The sequence below is a fragment of the Alternaria arbusti genome (genome assembly GCF_024043155.1).
Source record: "Alternaria arbusti strain BMP 1465 chromosome Unknown scaffold_3, whole genome shotgun sequence".
NCBI classification, from domain to species: domain Eukaryota; kingdom Fungi; phylum Ascomycota; class Dothideomycetes; order Pleosporales; family Pleosporaceae; genus Alternaria; species Alternaria arbusti.
Genome location: NW_026249943.1, coordinates 1,615,625 through 1,637,271, shown reverse-complemented (window position 1 = coordinate 1,637,271; position 21,647 = coordinate 1,615,625). Strand labels below are relative to the sequence as shown.

General features: G+C 52.5%; 9 protein-coding genes across 9 annotated transcripts; 5 read left to right on the top strand and 4 right to left on the bottom strand.

Annotated features, from left to right (window-relative positions):
• Positions 1 to 243: 243 nt before the first annotated feature.
• J4E86_003215 (uncharacterized protein) lies at positions 244 to 1,400 on the bottom strand (the record flags this gene model as incomplete). Its single annotated transcript, XM_051443771.1, has 4 exons — positions 244 to 441; positions 501 to 1,067; positions 1,131 to 1,291; positions 1,343 to 1,400. The coding sequence occupies 4 exons, from the start codon at positions 1,398 to 1,400 to the stop codon at positions 244 to 246; spliced, it is 984 nt and encodes a 327-aa protein (XP_051305266.1).
• Positions 1,401 to 2,187: 787 nt separating this feature from the next.
• Positions 2,188 to 2,935, bottom strand: J4E86_003214 (uncharacterized protein; the record flags this gene model as incomplete). The annotated part of the gene is made up of 4 exons (XM_051443770.1): positions 2,188 to 2,279; positions 2,329 to 2,532; positions 2,581 to 2,700; positions 2,758 to 2,935. The coding sequence occupies 4 exons, from the start codon at positions 2,933 to 2,935 to the stop codon at positions 2,188 to 2,190; spliced, it is 594 nt and encodes a 197-aa protein (XP_051305265.1).
• Positions 2,936 to 3,419: 484 nt separating this feature from the next.
• On the top strand, positions 3,420 to 7,408 carry J4E86_003213 (uncharacterized protein; the record flags this gene model as incomplete). Its single annotated transcript, XM_051443769.1, has 6 exons — positions 3,420 to 3,429; positions 3,480 to 4,451; positions 4,508 to 4,562; positions 4,617 to 5,100; positions 5,167 to 5,710; positions 5,757 to 7,408. The coding sequence occupies 6 exons, from the start codon at positions 3,420 to 3,422 to the stop codon at positions 7,406 to 7,408; spliced, it is 3,717 nt and encodes a 1,238-aa protein (XP_051305264.1).
• Positions 7,409 to 7,807: 399 nt separating this feature from the next.
• Positions 7,808 to 9,220, bottom strand: J4E86_003212 (uncharacterized protein; the record flags this gene model as incomplete). Its single annotated transcript, XM_051443768.1, has 1 exon — positions 7,808 to 9,220. One exon carries the CDS (start codon positions 9,218 to 9,220, stop codon positions 7,808 to 7,810), a length of 1,413 nt encoding a protein of 470 aa, XP_051305263.1.
• Positions 9,221 to 12,070: 2,850 nt separating this feature from the next.
• Positions 12,071 to 12,795, top strand: J4E86_003211 (uncharacterized protein; the record flags this gene model as incomplete). Its single annotated transcript, XM_051443767.1, has 3 exons — positions 12,071 to 12,308; positions 12,362 to 12,681; positions 12,745 to 12,795. 3 exons carry the CDS (start codon positions 12,071 to 12,073, stop codon positions 12,793 to 12,795), a joined length of 609 nt encoding a protein of 202 aa, XP_051305262.1.
• Positions 12,796 to 12,942: 147 nt separating this feature from the next.
• J4E86_003210 (uncharacterized protein) lies at positions 12,943 to 13,593 on the top strand (the record flags this gene model as incomplete). Its single annotated transcript, XM_051443766.1, has 3 exons — positions 12,943 to 13,040; positions 13,093 to 13,500; positions 13,560 to 13,593. The coding sequence occupies 3 exons, from the start codon at positions 12,943 to 12,945 to the stop codon at positions 13,591 to 13,593; spliced, it is 540 nt and encodes a 179-aa protein (XP_051305261.1).
• Positions 13,594 to 14,638: 1,045 nt separating this feature from the next.
• On the top strand, positions 14,639 to 16,822 carry J4E86_003209 (uncharacterized protein; the record flags this gene model as incomplete). Its single annotated transcript, XM_051443765.1, has 3 exons — positions 14,639 to 14,958; positions 15,010 to 15,881; positions 15,930 to 16,822. 3 exons carry the CDS (start codon positions 14,639 to 14,641, stop codon positions 16,820 to 16,822), a joined length of 2,085 nt encoding a protein of 694 aa, XP_051305260.1.
• A 588-nt stretch (positions 16,823 to 17,410) lies between these two features.
• J4E86_003208 (uncharacterized protein) lies at positions 17,411 to 17,622 on the bottom strand (the record flags this gene model as incomplete). The annotated part of the gene is made up of 2 exons (XM_051443764.1): positions 17,411 to 17,487; positions 17,547 to 17,622. The coding sequence occupies 2 exons, from the start codon at positions 17,620 to 17,622 to the stop codon at positions 17,411 to 17,413; spliced, it is 153 nt and encodes a 50-aa protein (XP_051305259.1).
• A 1,730-nt stretch (positions 17,623 to 19,352) lies between these two features.
• J4E86_003207 (uncharacterized protein) lies at positions 19,353 to 21,584 on the top strand (the record flags this gene model as incomplete). The annotated part of the gene is made up of 3 exons (XM_051443763.1): positions 19,353 to 20,095; positions 20,193 to 20,284; positions 20,479 to 21,584. 3 exons carry the CDS (start codon positions 19,353 to 19,355, stop codon positions 21,582 to 21,584), a joined length of 1,941 nt encoding a protein of 646 aa, XP_051305258.1.
• Between the last annotated feature and the right edge of the window lie 63 nt (positions 21,585 to 21,647).

Below are 21,647 nucleotides of genomic sequence, written 5' to 3'. Positions count from 1 at the left end.
GGGAGTGTTCTTTAAGCCAGACAGGGTTTTCCTCACATGTACTACCAGTTACACGGCCGCAACAGATCAGCATGCATATAATATACAACACTTTTTACTTCGGCCATTAACAAAGATCTTCGTTGCACTGTGATGTCTTCTCAGAATGTGTCATGATTGAAACAAGCCAGAAAGCCGCAGGGGCTAGAGTGTACGCCAAGGTTGAGAGACCTGTTACATGGATGTGTTGACGGTCGGTTTCCGTCACCGTACACCAAAGGCCTTCAGGGTATCATCCGGGCTCTCATTCTCGTCCCCGGGTATGCTCTCATTCCACGCGTCTTCAGAAATGCGCCTGGCTTCAGGTAGCAGACTAAAGTGCGGACTTGGCTCGGCCTTCAACCACTTGAAGTCGTCGATTTGATCCCACTGATTTGGCGATTGTTCGATCTCCAGTGTCGTCTATACTGTTGTTAACGAATTTACACAGCAAAGACTGCAAGTACCAAGAGAAGACTAACATATACACCCGGTAACGGCGCAAACCTCAGGCCCTCACAGTCCTCAAAGATCGGCCGACTCGTACTATGTAGATATACATCCACGTTCTTGCTCCCATGCATGCGAAACTGCCGACACGCCGTCACTATGATGCTGTTGGAAACATCAGTGATGTGTATTGCGCCTGCGACTTGGCCGGTTATTATGAGCGACGAGCTTATAGAACGGAGGTAGACGGCAGCAAAGGGCGCGTTGGCTTTCGTTGGGGCGCTGAGATCGACGATGCAGTGGGTGAGGTGGGACACTGTCGGTGAACTTGTTTCGTGGGGAGATGAAGGGAGGGTTATACTGGCGTGGGATTTCCAGGAGAGCGCTGACAGGGACGAGTCGTGTTGCGTTGTGTCGTGCTGCTGTTGTTGCTGTGATGGTGGTGTTTGTTCCGATGCGGAGGACGGTTTCGCGCTCGATGTATCAGGTGCAGCGTCTGGTTTCGGGATATCTTTCCTCCTATTCTTGAAACTAAATTTCTTGGGTGGATCGAAGCTATTCCTCACTTCTGACAACTTCTCACTCAGACGCTTGATTGTCTACACTTTCTTGTCAGCCTCCAGCTCTTCTTTTGGCTTCACTATCTTCGATATGTGACGTACCTCGCTGTACGTCCGTTGATCGTAAGCCGGAAGATAGCTCGAGGCGTCCTGGACATCGAGGGCTACTCGGTTTATGCCGGCCAGGCAGTTGTCTATTGCTTCGTTGCGCTCGCCGCCAGATGTGGACACGGAGGAGAGGTTCTCGATTTGCGCGCGAAGTGCTGAGTGTGTTAGTCAAGGCGCATGCTGTGGTGGATATGTGGGAGACGGACTTGCGACATCTTGGTTGAACTGGCGGTAGAAGGTCTCTTTGAGGTTGGACTCGGCCATTGCGCGTCGGGTGTTGTCGCGACGTTAAGGGAGTTGAGGTGTGAGGTTTAATATTCGCCAGCCGTATTCTTGTCTTTTGGCATGCGTTGAGCCTCGAAGTTCTTCGGTGAGAAGTTCACGCGTCGGTGGGTTGGTTAGTGGGGTTGAAAGAGACGCGCATGGAGCGCGCGAAAACCGTAACATGGTGCAGACCAATGAAGTACAGAAACTACGAGTTTAGGTGACAGTCTGGCAATGCAACAGGTCAATAATGTTGAAGCTTTCGTGTTATCGAACCCCTTATGGATGGATATAATTGACGGTCGAAAGACGCGACATCATCGAACTGGTGGGATGCACGCTACCCCGCATTTCACCAATAGTGTCTCGTGTATTGTCAGATGTATGGATCTCTTGAGGCATGGCTGTGTCTGCAATAGATATCTAGGATTGAAAGAATCCAACCTGCGTTATAAGCTCTCATCACATCGCGTACGACCTCTTCGCTTGAGCTCAATGCCATTTGGCCTGTAGCAAAAGTGATGGAATGTATTTTAAACTTATGCGCAACTGTTGCAAAGTCCTTCCCTAGTCTGGCAGTTCAGACTTCCGTTATCTGATCATAGAGTGCAAAGATGGCTGCCTTCGAGTGCACACTAATGTGGGAAAGTTCAACTCTGCATCGAAATCGAGGTTTGGATAAAGTCTTCGATTGTTTGGGGTAATATATACACAAGCCGGAGGTGGCCTAGGTCTTTGTAGTGTTTGCTGTTGTGACTGCAAGGAAATTTGTGGTCGTGTGATGCTTCTAAGCGGCTTCTTGCGCTGCCTTGACGTCGACGCCGTACTTTTCCAACAGTCGTTGCCGCCTCCTCTCCTCGTATCCGGGACCGTAAATTCCTGGTAAAGTCAGCTTCAGCAAGAATGTCCTGGCCCTGATTTGACATACCACGTCCCTCGCCCAATTGCTGCAGAGTCTCGGACATTGGCCGCCTGCGCACCTTCTTCAGCTCTTCCCTGCGCTCGACCTCGCCATCGTCGTCGACCTGGTCGCGAATATCTCCAATACCGCGCATTCCAGCAGTGTATCGGTAGGCAGTGAGGACCGTGGAGAAGCATACTCCGGCACCGAGCATGAATGGAAGGCTTCGCCCTGTGAACTGTTAGTACCGGCGTATGTATTGGTCCTGAGCATGCGTACTGGCAACACCAACACCGCATCCAGCCACGAAACCAGCAACTGCCTCACTGTAGCAGTCGTCCTTCTGTCGCAGGTTGCTGGTCGCGTCCAGTGTGAATTGATAGGCGGCTCCCACACCGGCTACACGTCAATTAGCTTCGTCCCGATGCATTCTCCTGCAATTGACCTGCTACGGACCGTATAGCGCGATTATGCCTCCCGACCGGGTGAGGATGCCCATGGCTCCAACATTCTGCTTCCGGAGAGTGTTCTGGACACCGGCGATGATGGCGCCGGCGGCCGTGGTCTGCAGCGTCGTGTTCGCAGTATTCGAGAGAGCGTCCCGCGGGTGGAAGGTGACGTATTGGTCGGCCATGGCGGGCAAATTGGGCGTGGGTGTCGTCTTGGGAGCTCTATGGACGTTGTTGAAGTCGGCAGCGGGAAGATGCGCCAGACCATAAGCGTCTTGGCGCTCAGGGCTCAAGCGGCGGCGGGCGGGCACTGGCTGCATCATCGCGCGCCGCGTCGTCGAGCTGTCGCAGTGAATGCCGCGAGCCCGTGTGCCTCGCCGCTTGTACCGTTGCGGTCTTGTGTTTTCTTGTGCGTAGTCGTTGCATGCGTCAGGGCTATTCACGTGGGCTAGCTGTCTTGTTCCTCCAGAATCTAGCACTGTAGTCTTCTACTAGGCGGTCGCCGCCCACGATGCTCTGTCTGTAAACGCTTCAATCACACAGTAGCAACTTCTCCCGTCTTCGCCCTTCTCCACCCATCTCGCCGTGCATGTTGTGCTGCCAGTAAACCCTCCATTCTGTCATCCATAGTTTACGCCACACTATTACTCCTCACCGAACACAGCAGCTATGGCGCCCGGTACTTTGTCCACCCTCGTCCCACCAGCGTGTGCTAACCTCGACTCACAGGCAAGACGGCGCCGCGGCTACTGCAGGACCTCATCACATACGATCCGCGACACGAAGAACGGGCCGGCCGGAACTTGTTGACGAGTGCCCCGCCGCAACACGACAGCAAAGCCCCAGCAGTCGCCGCCGTACCCTTCAGAAACTGCCGCCACAACTTCTTCACCAAGTCTGAGCAGTCGCTGTTGCCGGTTGCAGGCGAAGACGCAACCCCGAATACCACATACAAGGTCGCCTCATACTGCAACAAGTGTCGCTGGCATGTCGATGTCCGTGTCAACCACCGCACCGATGCCACCAAGATCAAGTCGTGTGGGAAGGGCAACGAGGACTATGCCTTGCACCACTTCCTCTACGAAGGAGAAGACAACTCGAGTGGTGCCGGTGGAATCGAGGCTCAGCTGCGCCCGCGCACCTACACTTTCCGCTGTACTGCGCCGGAGTGCTCAGTCAGGGTACGGATTAGCATGAAGCCGCCATGCTTCTCGGAGCAGGACATTGTCACTTTGACCGACCAGGCCCAGCTCAGGAGACGATGGGAAGCAGCGAAACAGATCGCCGGCGACCGGGCAGACGCAAACATGGCGCGGAAGGTCGATGCTCCCGATTACCTGAACACATACCTACAAGATTCGTTGAAGCCCGCGAAGGGCAAGGCGCGCATTCCATTGTTGAACAAGAAGTTTCTCAAGACCTTCGGTAGGGACTGCGACTCGATACTACGGCGTCTGGGCTTCGAGAACCGCCAGGAAGAGGAAGAGGATACCATTGTAGAAGTCTGGTATCTCCCCAGGCCCAACGAAGCGGCATCTCCTCTCGAATCGACGCTGCGCAACAAGATCGAGGACGCTCGCTATGAGCTGAATACATTAATACTTAGCATGCCGGAGAATGAACGAGTGGGCTGCAGACACCAGCCGATGTATCCTACACCTTCCCGAAACGATATGGAAAGAGCGTTAGCATGCGCGGATTGTATGTCCATATACGCCCCGCTTGTTACACAATGTGGACACTGACAAGCTGCACAGACGCTAAGGCGAAGGGACGGGAGACACGCAGTACAAACCACGAAGAAGATCATCCGTATGTGCCCCGCTTTCACCTTCACCGGCGTTCCTGCTTACTGACGACATGTAGTTACTACGCTAGTCTAGGCGCCGTTGGTGACTTCGACGACGCCTTAATCCTGTTCGCCTTCTCTCGACAAGGCGCTGTCGATATCGAGAACAAGGCCTACTACTTCGAATGCTTGCAGGATCTCGCTGCCGGTCGCCAAAGTGAGATGCTTCAGATGCAGGTTGCTTTGTTGGCCTCACAGGGTCTCACTAGCAAACGCGATACCGAGCGTGCCTACCAGTACTTTGGGATTGATCCAACCCACGCAAACGTGATAGGCGACGATCATATCATAGGATGCTTCCGGTCGCGGCTAGCCGATGTCAGCGTTATACAGGCTGAGGAGGCACGAAAGCAACTGCGAGTTCTCGGAGACGTGCGTGACAGCGACAGAATACGGTCAGAGGCTTCTGGTTCTATCGAGACGTACGAGCAGGCCATGGCATTCTTTGATCTTGAGCTTGGTGTAGCCGACGATTTCATCCCGACCATGTATTCGCTAAAGGTACCGTGCACATCGGGTCCCGACATGACTTGTTTGTTGTTCTGACGATTGCTAACACTCAAATAGACTCAGGACAGCCCCGCAAGCATAGAATCTGCAAGGAAAGCCCTGGATATCATAGCAGATGCGCGCAACAGCGAACGACTGCGACAGTTCGCCAAGTTCGGGGCAATGAGCGAGCCTGAAATGGACCTTGGGGAAGCCTACGCCCTTTTCCAACAACCAGACAGAACCGTCAAGCTCGAACTTGCAGTTTTGGGCTCTCTAGTCAGCACCTACGATATTGGCTCCAGCGAACGAGCACGCATGGAGACAGCGTATAAACTTATCGAGAACGACCAGTCACAGAGGTTTGGCGACAACCACGTCAACCCCTCCGAAGTCAGAAGGAACAAATACCCCCTCGATTCATGGCCGGTTGGGCTCCGCAATATCGGTAATACCTGCTATCTCAACAGCGTTCTCCAATTCCTGTTCACCATCAAGCCCTTGAGAGATCTCATTCTTAATTGCGAGAAATACCTACAAGATCTTTCTCCAGAAAGCTTGAAAAACAAGAAAGTTGGGCGCATGTGGGTCACAGCCGAAAGGGTTTTGACGGCACAGAAGTGTCAGTATGTCTTTCGTTACTTCAGATCGATGCTAACCTTGCGTAGTCGTCCGGGAGTTGCGGACTTTGTTTGAGCGCATGATCACCGCATCCACAGACACGGTACAGCCTGCCATAGACCTCGCTTCACTCGCACTATGCAAATCAGACAATCCCGCGGATCCAGTGGAGTCACCACCAGTAAACACTACCGACGGCGCAGGCTTGGGCACGATTGATGGAGCTGCGGTTAGTGGACCGATGCTTCCACCTGCTGCGATGCAGTCTGCTCCTGCAGAAGCTGCAGCCGGCTCAGCCGTGACTGGCGACAACACAAATCCTACAGACTCGGTCATGGAGAATGCTGATGCGGCGCCGATTACACCTGCTGATTCTGTCATGAACGACGACGTTGCAGCAGGCAAGAGCGAGGGCGACGTGCCTGCCCCACCAACACGGCCTCCGCCAATCCCACCACGGGCAGACCCTAAACCGGCCATCAAGCCTGCTGTCCAATCGATTTCGAGAATTGGTAGGATTGAGGAGAGCGCTCGACAACAGGATGCAGCAGAAGTCATGTCGAACATATTTGATCTCATTTCCTGTGCCATAACAGGTGACAGCATTCTGCGCGAAGGTGAGCAAGGAGACGCCATCAAGAACCTGTTCTTCGGCGACGTCACCACAGTAATGGAAAAGTCAGATGGCGTACAGAAGGTTCAAGAGCTTCGAGACCATTTTCTTGTCGCCACTGGACAACGAGACCGCTCACTCTATGCCACCCTGGACGAAGACTTCGGTTTGGGTGAGATAGCGGATGGTGGCGGTATGCGATACGATTACGTGGAAAAGGCTGCGCCCATCCAGATCATAAATGTGAAGCGGCTACAGTTCAAGGAGGGCAAGCCTGTATACGACCACTCGCACATCGGCCTGGAGAAAACGATGTATATGGATCGTTACTTGGCGAGAACACCGACACTAAGCGAAGCGCAGCTGCTAGAGCTTCGGAAAGCGCAATGGGCAAAACAGAAAGAGTTGCGAGAGCTAGATGCTAAGAGGACAAAGCTGCAGACAACAGGCATTGAGGGCTTGAACCTCCCTGAATGTCTAGAGGCAACGAGCGACTTTGTCAACAGTCTGGCCACGGAGAAGTCAGAGCATGAACAACCGAGTTCGTCCCAGGACTTCCTCCCGACTCCACCTCCTGAACTCTCTGATACGCTCCACACCCGTGCCGCCGATCTCGCTGCCGATCTTTCAGGCATCGACGACCAGATAACATTGCTGGAATCCAAAATCGACACAGTCTTCGAGGACTGCAACTCCGTGCCCTACCGTCTCCATGCTGTCTTTACCCACCGCGGTGACGTCAGAAGTGGTCATTACTGGATTTACATCTACGACTTCCACAAGGACGAGTGGAGAGTCTACAACGACGAGAATGTAGATCAAGTCGAGCAGGAGAGCGTAGTGCTCGACAAGGAGGAGGCACACCGCCCGAAGGTCAGCACAGGTGTCGTGTACATAAGAGCCGATCTTGTGGACGACTATACCGAGGCCGTGTGCCGCCAGCCTGAGAAGACCGAGGAGGATACCCAGAAGGATATTGAGATGAAGGATGTTACTTTCGACGACGATTCTAACGATGAGATGCCCGCGTTGGAGCCGGTAGACTTGAAGGATGTGCCTGTTATCGACGGAGTGGAGAAGGAGTAAGCTCTCTTCTATTCTGAGCCCCTGCTGCTGTCTCCTTCTTTCCAGGGTATTGGTTGCTGACCAGTACTGTTCTCTTAGCACTAATTCTCCGGCAAAGAGAAAGGGGGTTCGTTTGGAGTCTCCGCCCAAGAGGGGCAAAAGCTATGAAGGCTTTCGACAGGCCGATCAATCGGACGTGGGCCCGCGATGTGCGAGCCGACTTGAGCTACGCTGAGCGTATGCTGTGATGCCGATGGACATGACAAGGTATAAGTCGTGCTGACAAGCATCTTGGTATCGGTAATGGGGCATGAATAGAATACGGGTAATGCATAACGATGAGTTCGAACTCATATGGTGAATTCTCGTGATATCATACATCTAAGTGGTACATCCGTCATCTTGCTTGAATTGTGAAGCTCACACAGCCTGTCTCTTCCTCCCACCACCTCTCCGCCAATTCCACAGCGCTTCCTGAGCAAATGTGCGTGCAGTCAGATGACCCCTCTCCTTATTCGCCTCTTCCGTCAAGGTCTCAATCACCCGCCCTTCTTCAACGCACTGCCACAGTCCGCCTGCAATGGCACTGCCAACATCCTCTTCCACCCACTCCTCTCCATCCTCGTCCTCAGCTACCTCTGGGTTTTTGGCCACCTTTGCTGGCCCATCTGTAGATTGTTCCGTGCTCTCAACCCCAAATTCTCCTCTCCCCAATCTGTATAAGATACGACCCAGTGTTTGGTATGCGATGCACCGTTGACTAGCCACTTTACTCCGTGCTGTAACTGCGAGTTCGGGGATTGTGTAGCCTGCTGCCTCGGGAGCTTCGGCATGGTGGTGGAGGCCCAGGTCGGTGGGTATCGATCGTGCGACGCTGGGTGCTAGCAAGTTGCCCGAGAAATCGAAGCGGAGTTCGGCGGGGTTCAAGGCGGTTTGGGAGGGGTGGTAGGGCGACTTTGTGTCGGATGGGTCGATGGGCGACATCCATGATAGCGAGGAAGGGTCGTAGGGTAGCGTGGGAAAGTATTTCTCGTGGAGGTTCTTCAGGAATGAGGGGTCGTTTGGGTCGAGATCGGGTGGTTGTGGAGGTTGTGGGAAATGTATTGAGTCGTTCGTATCGGGCATGGCTGTCGATGTGGTGTTGTCATCTGACGGGGGTTGCGTGGTGGGTATTGAGGTCGAGGCTGGCTGTGACGGCGCTTCGTTTTCGGGTTCTGGTGTCGCGAAGGAGACTCTCTTAGTGCTTGGGGTTTTTGGCTGAGGTTCTGGCTTGGGTTCGTCAGTCACCGGGGTAGCAGTAGCTGCTGGTGCTGGCGGCTCTGTATCAAAGTCCTGCTCGTTGCTCCCTTGGTCAATATTGGACCGCATGAGCAGCCTCTGCAGCAATGCTGGATTGAGACTTGACATGAGCTCTTGTCGCTCTTGCTCAATCTCCGCGTCTGACATGGCCGCCAGCGTCTGCCTATTCTCCTCGTCTATTGCCCTTCTCTCCTCGTCCCTGTCCACACCGAATGCGCTCCGCGGCTTAGGCGCATCCTGCGTCGTTGCCGGCGCTTTCGGTGGCGCGGTAGCTTGTTGTTCCTTTGCGGCGCGTTGCTGTTTGAAAGCCGATACTCTGGGTACGCGTTTCTTGTGCGCCGGGAAACCATTCACATTCGGTTTGAACGAGGGCGCAACTGGGGGATTAGCTGGTGATGATTCGCGCTCTTGGATGTCGCCCACGAAAGTGGGGAATGATGGCATGGGGAGCTCATGCTGTTCTTCCTGATCCAGCTTCTCGACTGCACCGGTATCGAAGTTCAAGTTTACGCGCTCTCCTCTTTGGAACTCCATGTTGACGGTAATGTGGTGGTGTTGAGGCGGCGCAAATGTTCCTTCTCGAAACTTTGGACTGCCGCTGGACCCTTGTTCGCGGGGCGGCTGCTAGCGCGTTCTGATGGCCTTGCCTCGGGGCTTCTTCGATGTTCACGCGCGGGACTGAGCCTCCTACCCCACCACACTTCAAGCAGCAATGCCACGCATACATGCAGCAGATAGCATGAGAATTGCTATGGACTTTCGACATAATAAGGGTGCGTTTCCCTATTCTAGACGTCGTGGATATTACGCCGCCTCTGCCGAAACACCAACAACATGAACGCCATTGCCTCTGCACGCGATATCGACCTTCCAAGGGAGTCGAGAACCCCTCCTCTTTGCATGCAGTGCAAACATTTGGCATCTCGCCTTACTGTCCCAGTCGGGGTGTGCAATGAGAGGCTAGTTGTCAGGAACGGTTCCAAGTGCCCGCTGTGTCTGTTCTTTGCTGCTATACTGCACGGAAAGTGTTCGTCATCTACAATCAGGGAATCAGCCCGTTTTTGGCTCTTGGACTATCGAGGACCGTCAACAGTTGGAGGACCTCGCGATCTCTCATTCCGGAACTATTACGTCCAATCAGAGGATTCCACTGTATCCCGCTTCATTCTCCCAGAGTCCGGACATGAGAACCTGCGATTCCGTACACTACCGAAGAACCTCATTGACTATCCTTTGCTACGAAAGTGGATTACGCACTGTAAGACCTACCATGGAGATACATGTTCCCATCAAGGCAAGACTTCTCAGCTGTGGGCTCCAGGAAGAACTACACTCAAAGTCATCGACTGCAGGTCACGCAAGATAATCGTAGCACCTCCGGGTGCGGAATATGTTGCGCTTAGCTATGTTTGGGGTAGACTGTCAGCTTCCAATAAACACGACAGTGTCCTTAGCTGTGGCACTGCCACGGAGAGCTTGTTGAACCTGCCAGAAACGATCAAGGATGCAATGACAGTCACCCTTGAGCTTGGCTACCGATATGTGTGGTGCGATAAGTGCGTAGGAATCACGTCAGAAGAACATGTTGGGCATATGCTGACTATGACCGCCAAGATATTGTTTCGACCAGCAGTCGGATCCGCATCAACTACAAAGCCAGCTATCTATGATGGCTATGATCTATTCTGCGGCAGCAGTGACTATCGTTGCTGCAGCTGGTGATCACTCTGATTATGGACTACCCGGTGTTGGTGGTCGAAGTCGGACTACGCCTCCTTCCATTCAGTTGAATGGCATGACATGGGTAGCAGGGTTAGACGACTTCAAAACACCCATTCGCGAATCACCCTGGTACCAAAGAGCTTGGTGAGTTACCTTGTTTATACATATGCATCAGTACTGACCATGAACTCTTACCGTGCAGGACGTATCAAGAGGAGTTTTACTCACGCCTGCAGCTCATCTTCGCTGAGGAGCAGGTTATCTTTGAGTGCAACAAAATGAGCTGTTTCGAGTCAGTCACCACGGAGAAGTCATCTGGCTCAACAGGGCTGTTTATCGGGCGGAGCAGCGCCTATATACGAAGCACTTGGGACGATCCTTTCCGCGAGCATATCGTGCGCTATACGAAACGAGCATTGAGCTATCAATCGGACGTTCTAAACGCAATGCGTGGCCTCTTCCAGTCGTTCTCCACCCAAAACAACCCGTGTTATCAGTATTGGGGCATACCGTACACCATGACTGCCTGTACCGAGATCCAATCCAGGTCTAGGATGTGGTCTCATCTTTGGGCTCACGGGGTTCAGTTGGATGATGTGAAATATCAGCTCAATGCTGCGTTTTGCCGGGAACTATGCTGGGTTGTCAATCCGGAAACATCCTCGAAAATTGTGCGGCGAGAAGGCTTTCCTAGCTGGTCCTGGGCGGGCTGGATTGCTCCTGTTCTGTGGCCATGCACATCTCCGTTGACCTGGGACAATATACTGCCAGTAGAAGTCCATGTAATCAAGTTCGATGGAACAGATGAACCTCTGACAGAAGAATTAGTGAAGATGGCTTTCGAGAATGACAGTGATCTTGCGCTCGATTACACTTATCAGTTGCGCATACTTGCTGAAGTTCTCTACCTTCGATTCGCCTACATCCCAACGAAACGGCGTCGGCATTCACACATCTTTGATCGTCAAACCAGCACATACAAAGACGCAACGTACGCAGCACGCGGTAGTGTTGAGATGATATCCGGCTCTGGCGAGCGCAGTTTTGAGGATCATGAATGGCTATTGGATGTCACGGGTGATGTCGACGATGAGTTACATTACTCGCTCTGCAATCACCTATTCACGGGCATAGTCATATGCAAAGACTATGTTCTGATTACGCGTACTAGAGACGGAACGACGGAGCGCATAGGGGTCATGTCGGTCCGCAGCGTAGATTCCGGCGAAAGAACTGAGCTACATCCTCGCCTGTGCTTTCCCGGTAGCCGCCGGGATATAATTCTGGGATGATGAGCTTATCGAGAAGAATGCTCAGCTGAAAGTATTCCCAATCACATCTATGGGTTCTCCCTTTTCATCGGCGCCACTATCTAGTGTGACGCGTATTTTGGGTGTAGCTGAAAGCGCCACCCTTCTCCCAAGAAGAAAGTCCACGAATTCTCTAGGCGCGCTGCATGCAAAGTGTGTAACATCCAGAGAAGAAGCACAGTATCCAACCAGCATCTGCTCGTAGGGGTTCAAGGCCGCAAGCTTACCCCACATGCCCCACATGTGGCTACTGAGACTAGTAAACTATAACGACATATAAGTAGTTATGAATGCCGGAGAGGTTGCCCAAGAAACGCAAGCTTTGAACGAGGGTATCCGTAGGAACACAGTCATGGCGTCTTCTAACAATAACTATCCACGAGGTCCATACGAGGTCGGCAAACACATTGTTCCTCCGCCACGACCGAGTTCCCCATCAACTGTCGAGTACCGCCTCAATCATCTCATGACGCGCATCAAAGACCCAGAGAAAAGCTTGAAATTCTACTGTGACTGTCTGGGGATGCACGTTGTGTTCATTTTCAATGCTGGTCCATTTACGATATATTACCTCGGACCACGAGATAATGGTAAGTACACTCATCCACTCCATATCTCCTACAAAACACTCAGACCTTCACAGGCATTGCCACTCTCGGTACTTCAAAAGGCTTGCTGGAATTGTATCACATTCCTGCCGACGCGTCTACGCCGTATACTTCTGGCAATGACTACTCTAATTCGGCGGGAATCGGCTTCGGTCACATTGGATTCACAGTACCAGATGTCGCTGAGGCACTGGAAAGGATCAAAGGCTTTGGTTATGAAATCATCAAACCACTTGATGAGGCGAAAGAAGAACAGATGGGATTACCCGCGGAGGCTGTAGAAGGGAAACACGGGAAGGTACCGGATGGCTACAAGCATGTCTTCAAACAGCTCGCTTTCGTTAAGGACCCGGATGTAAGTGGACGCCAACTAGTGAAAGGAAATACATGAGGGAAATGGCTTGCTAACAGCTATCAGGGTTACTGGGTTGAGATTGTACCTCAGGTGGTCAAGCCGCCGAGTGGTTAGTGAAAGGTCCCAAAAGTTTGTCAAGCTAGATGTCGCAAAGAAAACACTACACGAATCTAATTTCGATAATTGCTCTCGTCTTCCTCTTTTCCTTAAGAAAGAGCTCTCTAATTAGCTTAACGACCTCGCTGCCTTTCTACGAACACCATGTCAACGGAATCACGGAGAGCTTCTGACACATCCTTAACGGAATCATGGAGACCTTCTGACACACCCGTCAAAGTACTAAGACTAGGTGTCGATGGGTACTTAGTACTAACAGCCCATCAATTTAGATCACTACTAACAGCATCCCAGATTCATCTCCTCACCTCTCATCAAAGTTCTCGTTGGGGCCGAGTCTCAGCGTTCAGAGCTGTTTGTTCACCAGTCCATCATAACGTCGCGATCCAAGTTCTTCGCCAACGCGCTTAGTGGCCGCTGGAATAACTCTGACGCGAAAACTATCAATCTTTACGATGTTGATCCTGAGCTGAGATTAGAAGATGTTGAGCACTATTTGGAAGCCGTCTATACGAATCGCATCACGCTCAAGGATGACTCAAGCGTTCTTGAACGTATATGTCACGTATACGTGATAGCTGAATTGCTGCTCGATCTACACACCCGTAATCTGGCAACTCAGGCACTGTATGAGAAAATCAGCACCCGTAAACTGGCAGCTCAGGCACTCTATGAGCAAATCAGCACCCGTAAATATGACAGGTACGTTGCTCACAAAACCCCTGGTCCAGAGTGTATAAAGATTATCTACAAAGGTACAGTACGCGGGGATCTAATGAGGGAGCTAATTGTTGATAGTTGGTACGGTCTCAGAGGCCATGATTTACTCCAGTGCGTTGATTTGCCGAAACGGTTCTTGCGTGAGCTAGCGACGGCTGCGCTGGGGAGAGAGATCGTAGAATTGGACCAGACGGACCGTTGTTGTATCATTTGGACACATACCTCGCAGCCGATTCATAAGCGCTTAGGGTTGCGATCGACCTCTCTTGGTCTTTCGGGTTCCTGGAGGGATGGATGTCGTCATAGATGTTAGAAGGAATGTGAAAAAACAACACCTCAACCAAACTTCTCGACTCGTCAAGGGCAGATAGAGTATGATCTTCACAATCATGCTGCAGGCGTGTTCAAGGCCCTGAGCAGAATGTCAGTATGCCAGCCATAGCGACTTGAGATGAGACGACAAGCGTCAAACCAGCGGTACTGGGCGGAACGTGAAGATACGCTAAGTCAGGTACCCGCCGCCGCTGGCTACCAGTGCGACTAAAAGGACCCTGCATCATCCCGCAGCCTTTTAGGTCAATACAGTTGAGGATGAGAACGGTATCAATGCTCGAAAACAATGAATATTTTGTAGTTGCAACGACCAGAACACATCCACGACTCGCGAGACATAGCGTCAGTGTGCATGTGACACCCAGGATCCGGTTTTCCGTAAGCGAAAACGATCATTGCAAGGGTGCCAACCGGAGTTTCAGATCTGGGGAGTCGAGGTCGCTCCCTGGAGCACGTCTCCCTAACGGCCTCGCCCTACATGCTGTACGTTTCGTGAGATCCTTACGATGGCTCGTTAACCTCTGTAGTCCAAACACTGACTGGCGTTAGTGGACCGTCCCCGCGAAGGTTACTCGCGCGTGCGATGCGAGTGAGTCGTCTTGGGGGAAAGGGGGTGGTAGTGGTTGCGGCGCAATATGACGTCCCCCAAGACAAAATTCCAGGCTTGTAAAAGCCAATCCTCAGCCGCCAGACTGCATTGGGCCACGGCCGTTTCCAAGTCACAAAGACATGTTTATCGGGAATTGCCCTGGGGTTTGCGTTCCCCATCCTCAATTCCGTGGTCGCTATGGATTTACAGAGGTTGAAGACGCGTATCGCGCGCGCCAGAGGTGCCGGCGCGACTTCTTCAGGCTCCGGCACGGGCGAGCTGCATGCTCCACAGCAGTCTCAGGCACCCCACGATAACTCCAGCACGCATGCCGTCAACGAAGGAATTCAGAGCGCCGAGCCTGGGACGAATGCGCAGGACTTTGGAGCAGCCGCGGATCAGCCAACACAACAACCTGTCATCGAACCGCCTACCTCGTTAGAGTCATCCATCGATGCTGGCCAACATGTCCCCAAGCCCACCAGGGCAACCGATCCCTCGTCGCATGTCACGTACAGGTATGCTCTAGGCACGAGAAAGAGGAGAGTGCGATGCTGACCTTTGTCAAGTACTCTTGCCGCGCAACGAGCAAGAAGCAGCTCGGCGCCGACCAAACCCCAGCAATACCCACGACGACCGCAAGTCGGCCGTCAAGCCAGTATCGGCATACGGCGTATGCCCTCATCCAACGCCCTAAGACAATCCGCACAGCAACCACAGGGTTCTATAATAAGAGCAAGCACGCCCTTGCCTGCGCTGGACGAGGAGGCAGAGCTGGGACAATTTTCCTCCGCCAACGGTAGCCAGAGTACCCTCAACAACCCAGAGCCGGACAGAAGTCGACTACGGAAGGTCAAGAGCGCGATACAGACTAGAATACCCTTTTGGGGTACTAAGGAGGAGGAGAAGTCGCCGACGACAAGCGCTCATGCTCCTGCTCCTGCAGCGGAAGATGCCATGCCGTCCAACTACACCTCAGGCATGGTCGATGTCCTTGACACCATCGACCCCGAAGTCGCGACGCTTACTTCCTTGACGAATATGCAAAACTCGCTGTTCATTCCGAACCTGCCATGGTTGAACCGTCGGCCCACTTACAACCTCAAGCGACGGAAGAGCGAGACCGACAGTCTGGAAGAGATCAACCGCATACTGGAACCCGCTCGTGCTGCTCAGGCGGAGGCGGAGGCAGAGGCTCAGGCGGCCCAGGCGGCTCCCAGATTCCAGCGCTCGGCGACTGAGACCACGACGGCCACCATGATGACGATAGATTCGCAGCTTACTGAGTCGCGCTTCGCTGTTCTTCCTGAGGATACTGACTTGTCTGGGTGGAGCGTCGAAGACAAGAAAGAGGTGAACGACCACGTACGGCACATGCTCCACTCAAGACGCTCGAAGATGAAGCGCTCGCTCAAGGGATTCGGCATGTATGTCAGGAGACGTAAGTATCTGTACCACTATACTCTCAACCATTACTGACAATCTACAGCACTTGGCTTCCTAGTCACCCTCTACGCCTTCCTCATCACCGCATTCGGCTTGGCCTGGGTGCTCTTCCTCATCGGCTGGGCTAATGTCGGTGGACAGCAGATCTACGTCGTCCACGTCATTGACAGTGTTCTCGTTGCTCTCTTCGCTGTTGTAGGGGACGGCCTAGCACCTTTCCGTTGTGTCGACACATACCACATGATCTACATTGCTCACTACCACCATTTCACATGGTCCCGCCGTAAGAAGGACATGCTTCCCGACCTCACCGACCACAACGACCTTCCTGCCGAACACGCTCCTGTATCTGGACCACGCACTATAGACCCGGCCGACCCCGAGAAGCAGTGGGAATTCACCGTGTTGACGCCAAAGCAGCAAGAGAAGCTCGAACACCATCAAGCCAAATTCTGCAAATCACATTCCTTCTACAAACCCCACGAGACGGAGACCCATTACGCCTTCCCTCTCCGCTTCCTTGTCGCTATCGTCGTACTTCTCGACTGCCACTCTCTACTCCAGATCTCCCTCGGCGCGTGCACATGGGGTATCTACTACAAGGTTCGTCCCTTTGCCATTACGACTGTCATTCTCTGTTGCTCCATCGCCTGCAATGCCACAGCCGGTTTACTGATTTGGCTGGGCGACAAGAGGACGAGGAAGAAGGACGTAGTAGAACGTATGAACAGGCAAGAATTGACTGGAGAAGCCATCAAAGAAGTGGAAAAGAAGAAGCAGAAGGAAAAGGAGAAGGAAAGCGAGGCCGAATCTAGCGGTGCAGATGAGGGCAGGGACAGGGAAAGAAGGAGGATCAGTCTGGATGCTTTCAGACCGGGGAAGAATGCGGAGAAGGAGAAGGAGAAGAAGCAGCAGAGCGAGAGTGCATACCCCTAGGAGGAAGTAATGGTTTTGCATAGTGCCTGACCGACATTTTGTTGGCATTTCCATCTTGCATTTTTTCTTGGAAGCGTTCAAGCGTTTATATACCTATGTAGCGATGTGGTCATGTTGGACTTACCTAATTACGCATTTTTCATCTTCTTCACAGTCTGTCCTTTTGGAGTGAGAGGTAATGTTCGAGTTCCTTTGCTGTTGTGGCGTTTATTATTAACGCTGCTCAGGCAGATACGTTGTATGCAAGGCTCATGCGAGGCTACCGATGAACTAGTGGTTCTAGACCACTCGTTTTGTATCATTGTCACATAGAACTGAAAACAAGTAGCACCATAAATGCGAGTGATATTCCGCTTAACGAGTGACAAAGAAAATATGGAACGTGGAGAGTGATTCAAGCCCATCACACCGTGATGCTTTGTCAATCGTCTTGTATTACTTGAACGCAACCAGAACGGACGCTTCTATATCGTTTCGGCACCGCCGTTCTGCGATGACCATTGTATCCTCCAATTCCTTCTCCCCCAGTCACAACTCGTGGTAATCTTGCTCCTCCGTCTTCTACATCCTCTCATGGGTATAAACTTTCTAGCAGCCCTCGATCTGCTCAACACCAGCGGTGGTGCCCTTGACACACATGCCATGGTTCTGACGGACGGCGACTGCTATTTCTTGTTAGTCATTGCTCCTGAACATCGGGTTTGGGTTGGAGAAGAGAACATACCCTCGTTGGCGACAGGTGCAGCCATGGCGAAAGCGGCCATGGAGATGATGGTAGCGATGACAGCGGAGAACTTCATTTTGAAATAGTGTTTAGGTGATTATTGAACTCGGAGAGTAGATGTAGAAGAAGCGTAGATGGTAGTTGTAAACGTGGTAAAGTCGCCCGGCGACAAAGAGTGAATGTATAGAAAGGGTGGAAAACAAGAAGATTGACTTGAAGAAGTTGACTTGATGGTGAGCTTGAAGTAAGGAAAGCGTCTACTAGCCTGAGGATACTTCCAACTTATAGCCTGCCAGTCACGGCGCATCTGACATACAGGCACACCGCCGTCGTCGTCATCAGGCGCCGTTGTCAATCACAAAGTCATCCTGGTACCTTACTTTGTGCCTCGCGCTGAGAAGGCTGAAACCGGAGTCTAGACTTTCCTGCCTGTTTCTTGGTACTGTATTAGCGAAAGGAGTACGATCTGCTCCATAGCAACGGCGGGGAGTGGAGCGGTCTGGTTCTGCGGGAAGGGCACGGCCGGGGATGAGGTGTGTTGAAGTGTGTCAAAAATGTCGGAGGGATGTCGATGCTTTCCCAAAGAACGGGAGACGCGCGGCTTCTGTACCCAGGTCCTTATGGGGTATGACGATGATGCAATGGAATATGTAGTATCGGCTTGGTTGCGATCATGTAGAATTGCCTTCCGTGCTAGTTGACGTGAGCAGACTTCGGTATCGTCCAAGAAGGCATTCAGCCTGCTCTCACATTCATCCTTCTCCCTTGGTGAGTAGACTCGTTAAGATACTGTAGTACCGTATAAGCACCGTGATGCGGAGCGGTTGGAGTGAGATGAAACAGTACTCAAACTCAGCCGAAACTCGGAAGAGCACTTCCCTTGGCAACGATCTCAGAGATCACAATGCGATGCGAGCAGTCGCCCAGTACCATCTGTTGACCTGCGCTCTTTTCAAAACGTCGATACGCGTAAGCCTGGGGCAGAACTCGTCGTTGTTGGTGCAATGATGGTCATTCGCCCGTGACTGTCCCGAGGTCGCGAGTGTTGAACTGGTCAGCTGGCGCTAGCCGTTTGTGGACACTTCGCTTCGCCGCAGACTTCAGACATATCTTGAGGATTGCCCTTTGACAATAACATGACGTTTCTGCGATTTTTAACCATGAACTTCACGTAGTTCGAGAGACGAGGCTCTGTTCCCGGTCTGTGAGACCGCTCTTTTTGACTACCGGCGCTTCGTGGACGGCATATTTGATCCCTAGTATTCTTCGCAGTTTCCCCGTCTCGTATCTGGATTCTATCAAGTTGCGAGTGCGACAGTATCTATATTGTATAGCTGTACACAGTTTTTAACTACAGTGGAAGCTTTCGCTGGTCAAGTACAAGACATGCTCCTTCCGTCCCCAGAAAACGCGACTTCCCAACGCTATCGTGATTCGATTCTACCTAGGTATCTAGCATCATCGATGCGTAACTGCCTCTGATCAAAGTTTCGGTGACCTAATGGAAAGGTCCAGACGCTGCAGGTGACAAGAGGGTGAGGAAAGAGCGAAGAGCTCACATCTTCGAGCAGTGAAAGCGGGCGAGGTCACGCTTGCCTTCTGTCAAGACGGCACTGGAGCTCAGCGAGAAGCCGTCCATAGCCGTCATAAGTGGTGAGAGCGCGTCATGCTGAAATTCGGAAGCGGAGGTGAAGGTGAGAGCTGATTGTAGACGACCGCGCCTTCCCAGTCGACAACTCCTACCCTTCTGTTCGACAGTCGCCCCGCGCAATCTCACCTAACTGGCAACCACGACCCACAGAAACCATGGATATTTTCGTATCTCAGCTCCCGGGGCTCTCTGTCGCAACGCATCTATCGAGAGAGCTAGCAAAGGACGACGACGAGAATATGCCCGATAACAAAAGCTGGCGCTTAGGACACAGCAAGCAGCCAAAGAAGCCTCCGAGAACATCTACCCCGCTCAAGATTGACGTCGACACTCCTGTAGGCACCGATGATTCGAGCGATCGTCGGCTTCAACTTACCTGGCGGAAGACGCGGCAGAGCAGCAGACCACAGACTCCTGTAGGCGGTGCGCACACCACGCCTATCACCGATGACGCAGATGACGCACCAAGTGAACGTTCAGATACCCCAGCCCTACGTCGAGACTCGAAGCCCAAGCTCGCTCGCTACACGTCGCTCTTCGCCAACTTCAAAGAGACAGCCAAGGAGCCCGAGTTCGCGTTCTCTGCGCCATGGGGTGAAGATGCACCAGCGCCCTTCCAGACCTACATAGATCCGCTCGACGTCGTAACATCTGTCCGATCGCATATGATAACAGCTTCCTGGCCGATACCGATGGAGCATAACAGCGGCCTCTTCCGTGTGTTTGAGGACTATCGCAAGGTACGAGAGCAGAAGGAGTGTCTCAGTACAATGCTGGAGGAGACACTTAAAGATTGGAGAAAGGCCGAGGAGCACTGGACACGCTCAAGAGATCGTTATGGTGCGGAGATACGGCGCTTGGAGCTGCTCATAGCTCGTGGGGCCAGTGGCATGACCGGGTGAGTACCTAGGTAGCGTCCAATCTTTTGCTCTTCCTTTACTAACAGAAACAAGACTCATACAGGCTCGTCAAGACAGTATTGTGCGGCGTCATAGGAAGACCATTTCGCACGACAGTTTCCCACCGAAATACGACTTCTTCTCACACGCGCAACTTGACCAGGAGATCAAGTTAATGAGTCAGAGAGGTGAGTCTTTAGGCGTACTATGTACTTCTCGTTGCCGCATACACAACCCTCGCGCCTGACCACTCGACCGCCGATAGTACCGCGAAGACATTCTCGGTATACTATCGTGGTGGTGGCGAAATACGTTCGCTTACTCTCCTCTCCTAAACCAAACCAACTCACACACCCTGCGTATGTTAGCTGACCTTACACAGCGCTTTTAAACCGGCCGTCGTCCCCCTCTGGAAAGATGGCCGTCCTGTCAACGCAATTCACCAACGACATGGAAGAGTTGCCTGTAGGCAATCCACCGCAAACTAGCAAGAATCTTACATTGTCGCGCAAAGTCCAGAGCGAGCTCAATCTCGTTGCCATTCAGAAGACGAGGCCCTCTCGATCTTTTACTAGTTCTGTCGCTTCTGGCTTCTCGGGAGGATCTGGCGACCCTTTGCCTGACGAGATGACGATTCTGGAGCACACCGGCATGGAGCCAGCCACCGAATGCGAAGCTCTTGTCGCTCTTCGGGCACTCGGCACACTTGTCGCAAGACGTCGAGGTCTAGAGGTGAACAGTTTCAATCATGGCCTCATCATGTTGTTCTCGCAGACCAGATCGGCAGAGAAGTTGACGGCACATGTCGAAGAGAATGATACGCAGACCCCACGTCAAAAAACCAGCTCTGACAATGGAACATACGAGTATTTTGACCAAAGCCTTGCGCCGCGGAACACCCTCCGAAAATTCCAGTCGCAGCCCCAACTCAACACAAACCAAAAGCATGGCCGACAGTTCTCTTTCGAGCCTGGGGCTGACCAGCTTGAAGCACTCACGGAGGAATTGAAGGCGCTTGATGGAGAGGCCAATGAGAGTGGTTCTGATGATTCAGACACCCCCCTTCTCATGCGTACTGGACGCCCGGCGCTTGATACGCGCTCAATCAGATCGACTTCATCGTCCCAAACTCTGGGTGCGGACTTGGGCAAGCACTCAAAGATTCCCAGTCCTGTGCAGACACTGGGTCGTAGCCGTCGAGCAGATTCCGCTTCAAGCATCCAGTCGGTTTATGCAAGGACTCAAGACAGCCGCCGTGGGTCTAGCTCAAGTGTTATTACGGCATTCCGCGAAAACTCGATCGGAAGCATGCGACCGGAGCTTCAGAGCAGGAACAGTTCGATCAACAGTCTACGTATGCCAGACTCTCCGTCGGTATTGAGGAACCAACATAGTGGAACAGGACTGCGTAACACGCTCACGGCTATTGCAGCAGCGAGAGCTGCAAGTGATGCAAGTCAATCATCGTCACTGGTCAGCTCGAGGTAGTCCGAGGCTTTCGCTTTCGCGAGTGAACAATTCACAAAGTTCGGTAAGGCCGGGCCATGGTGT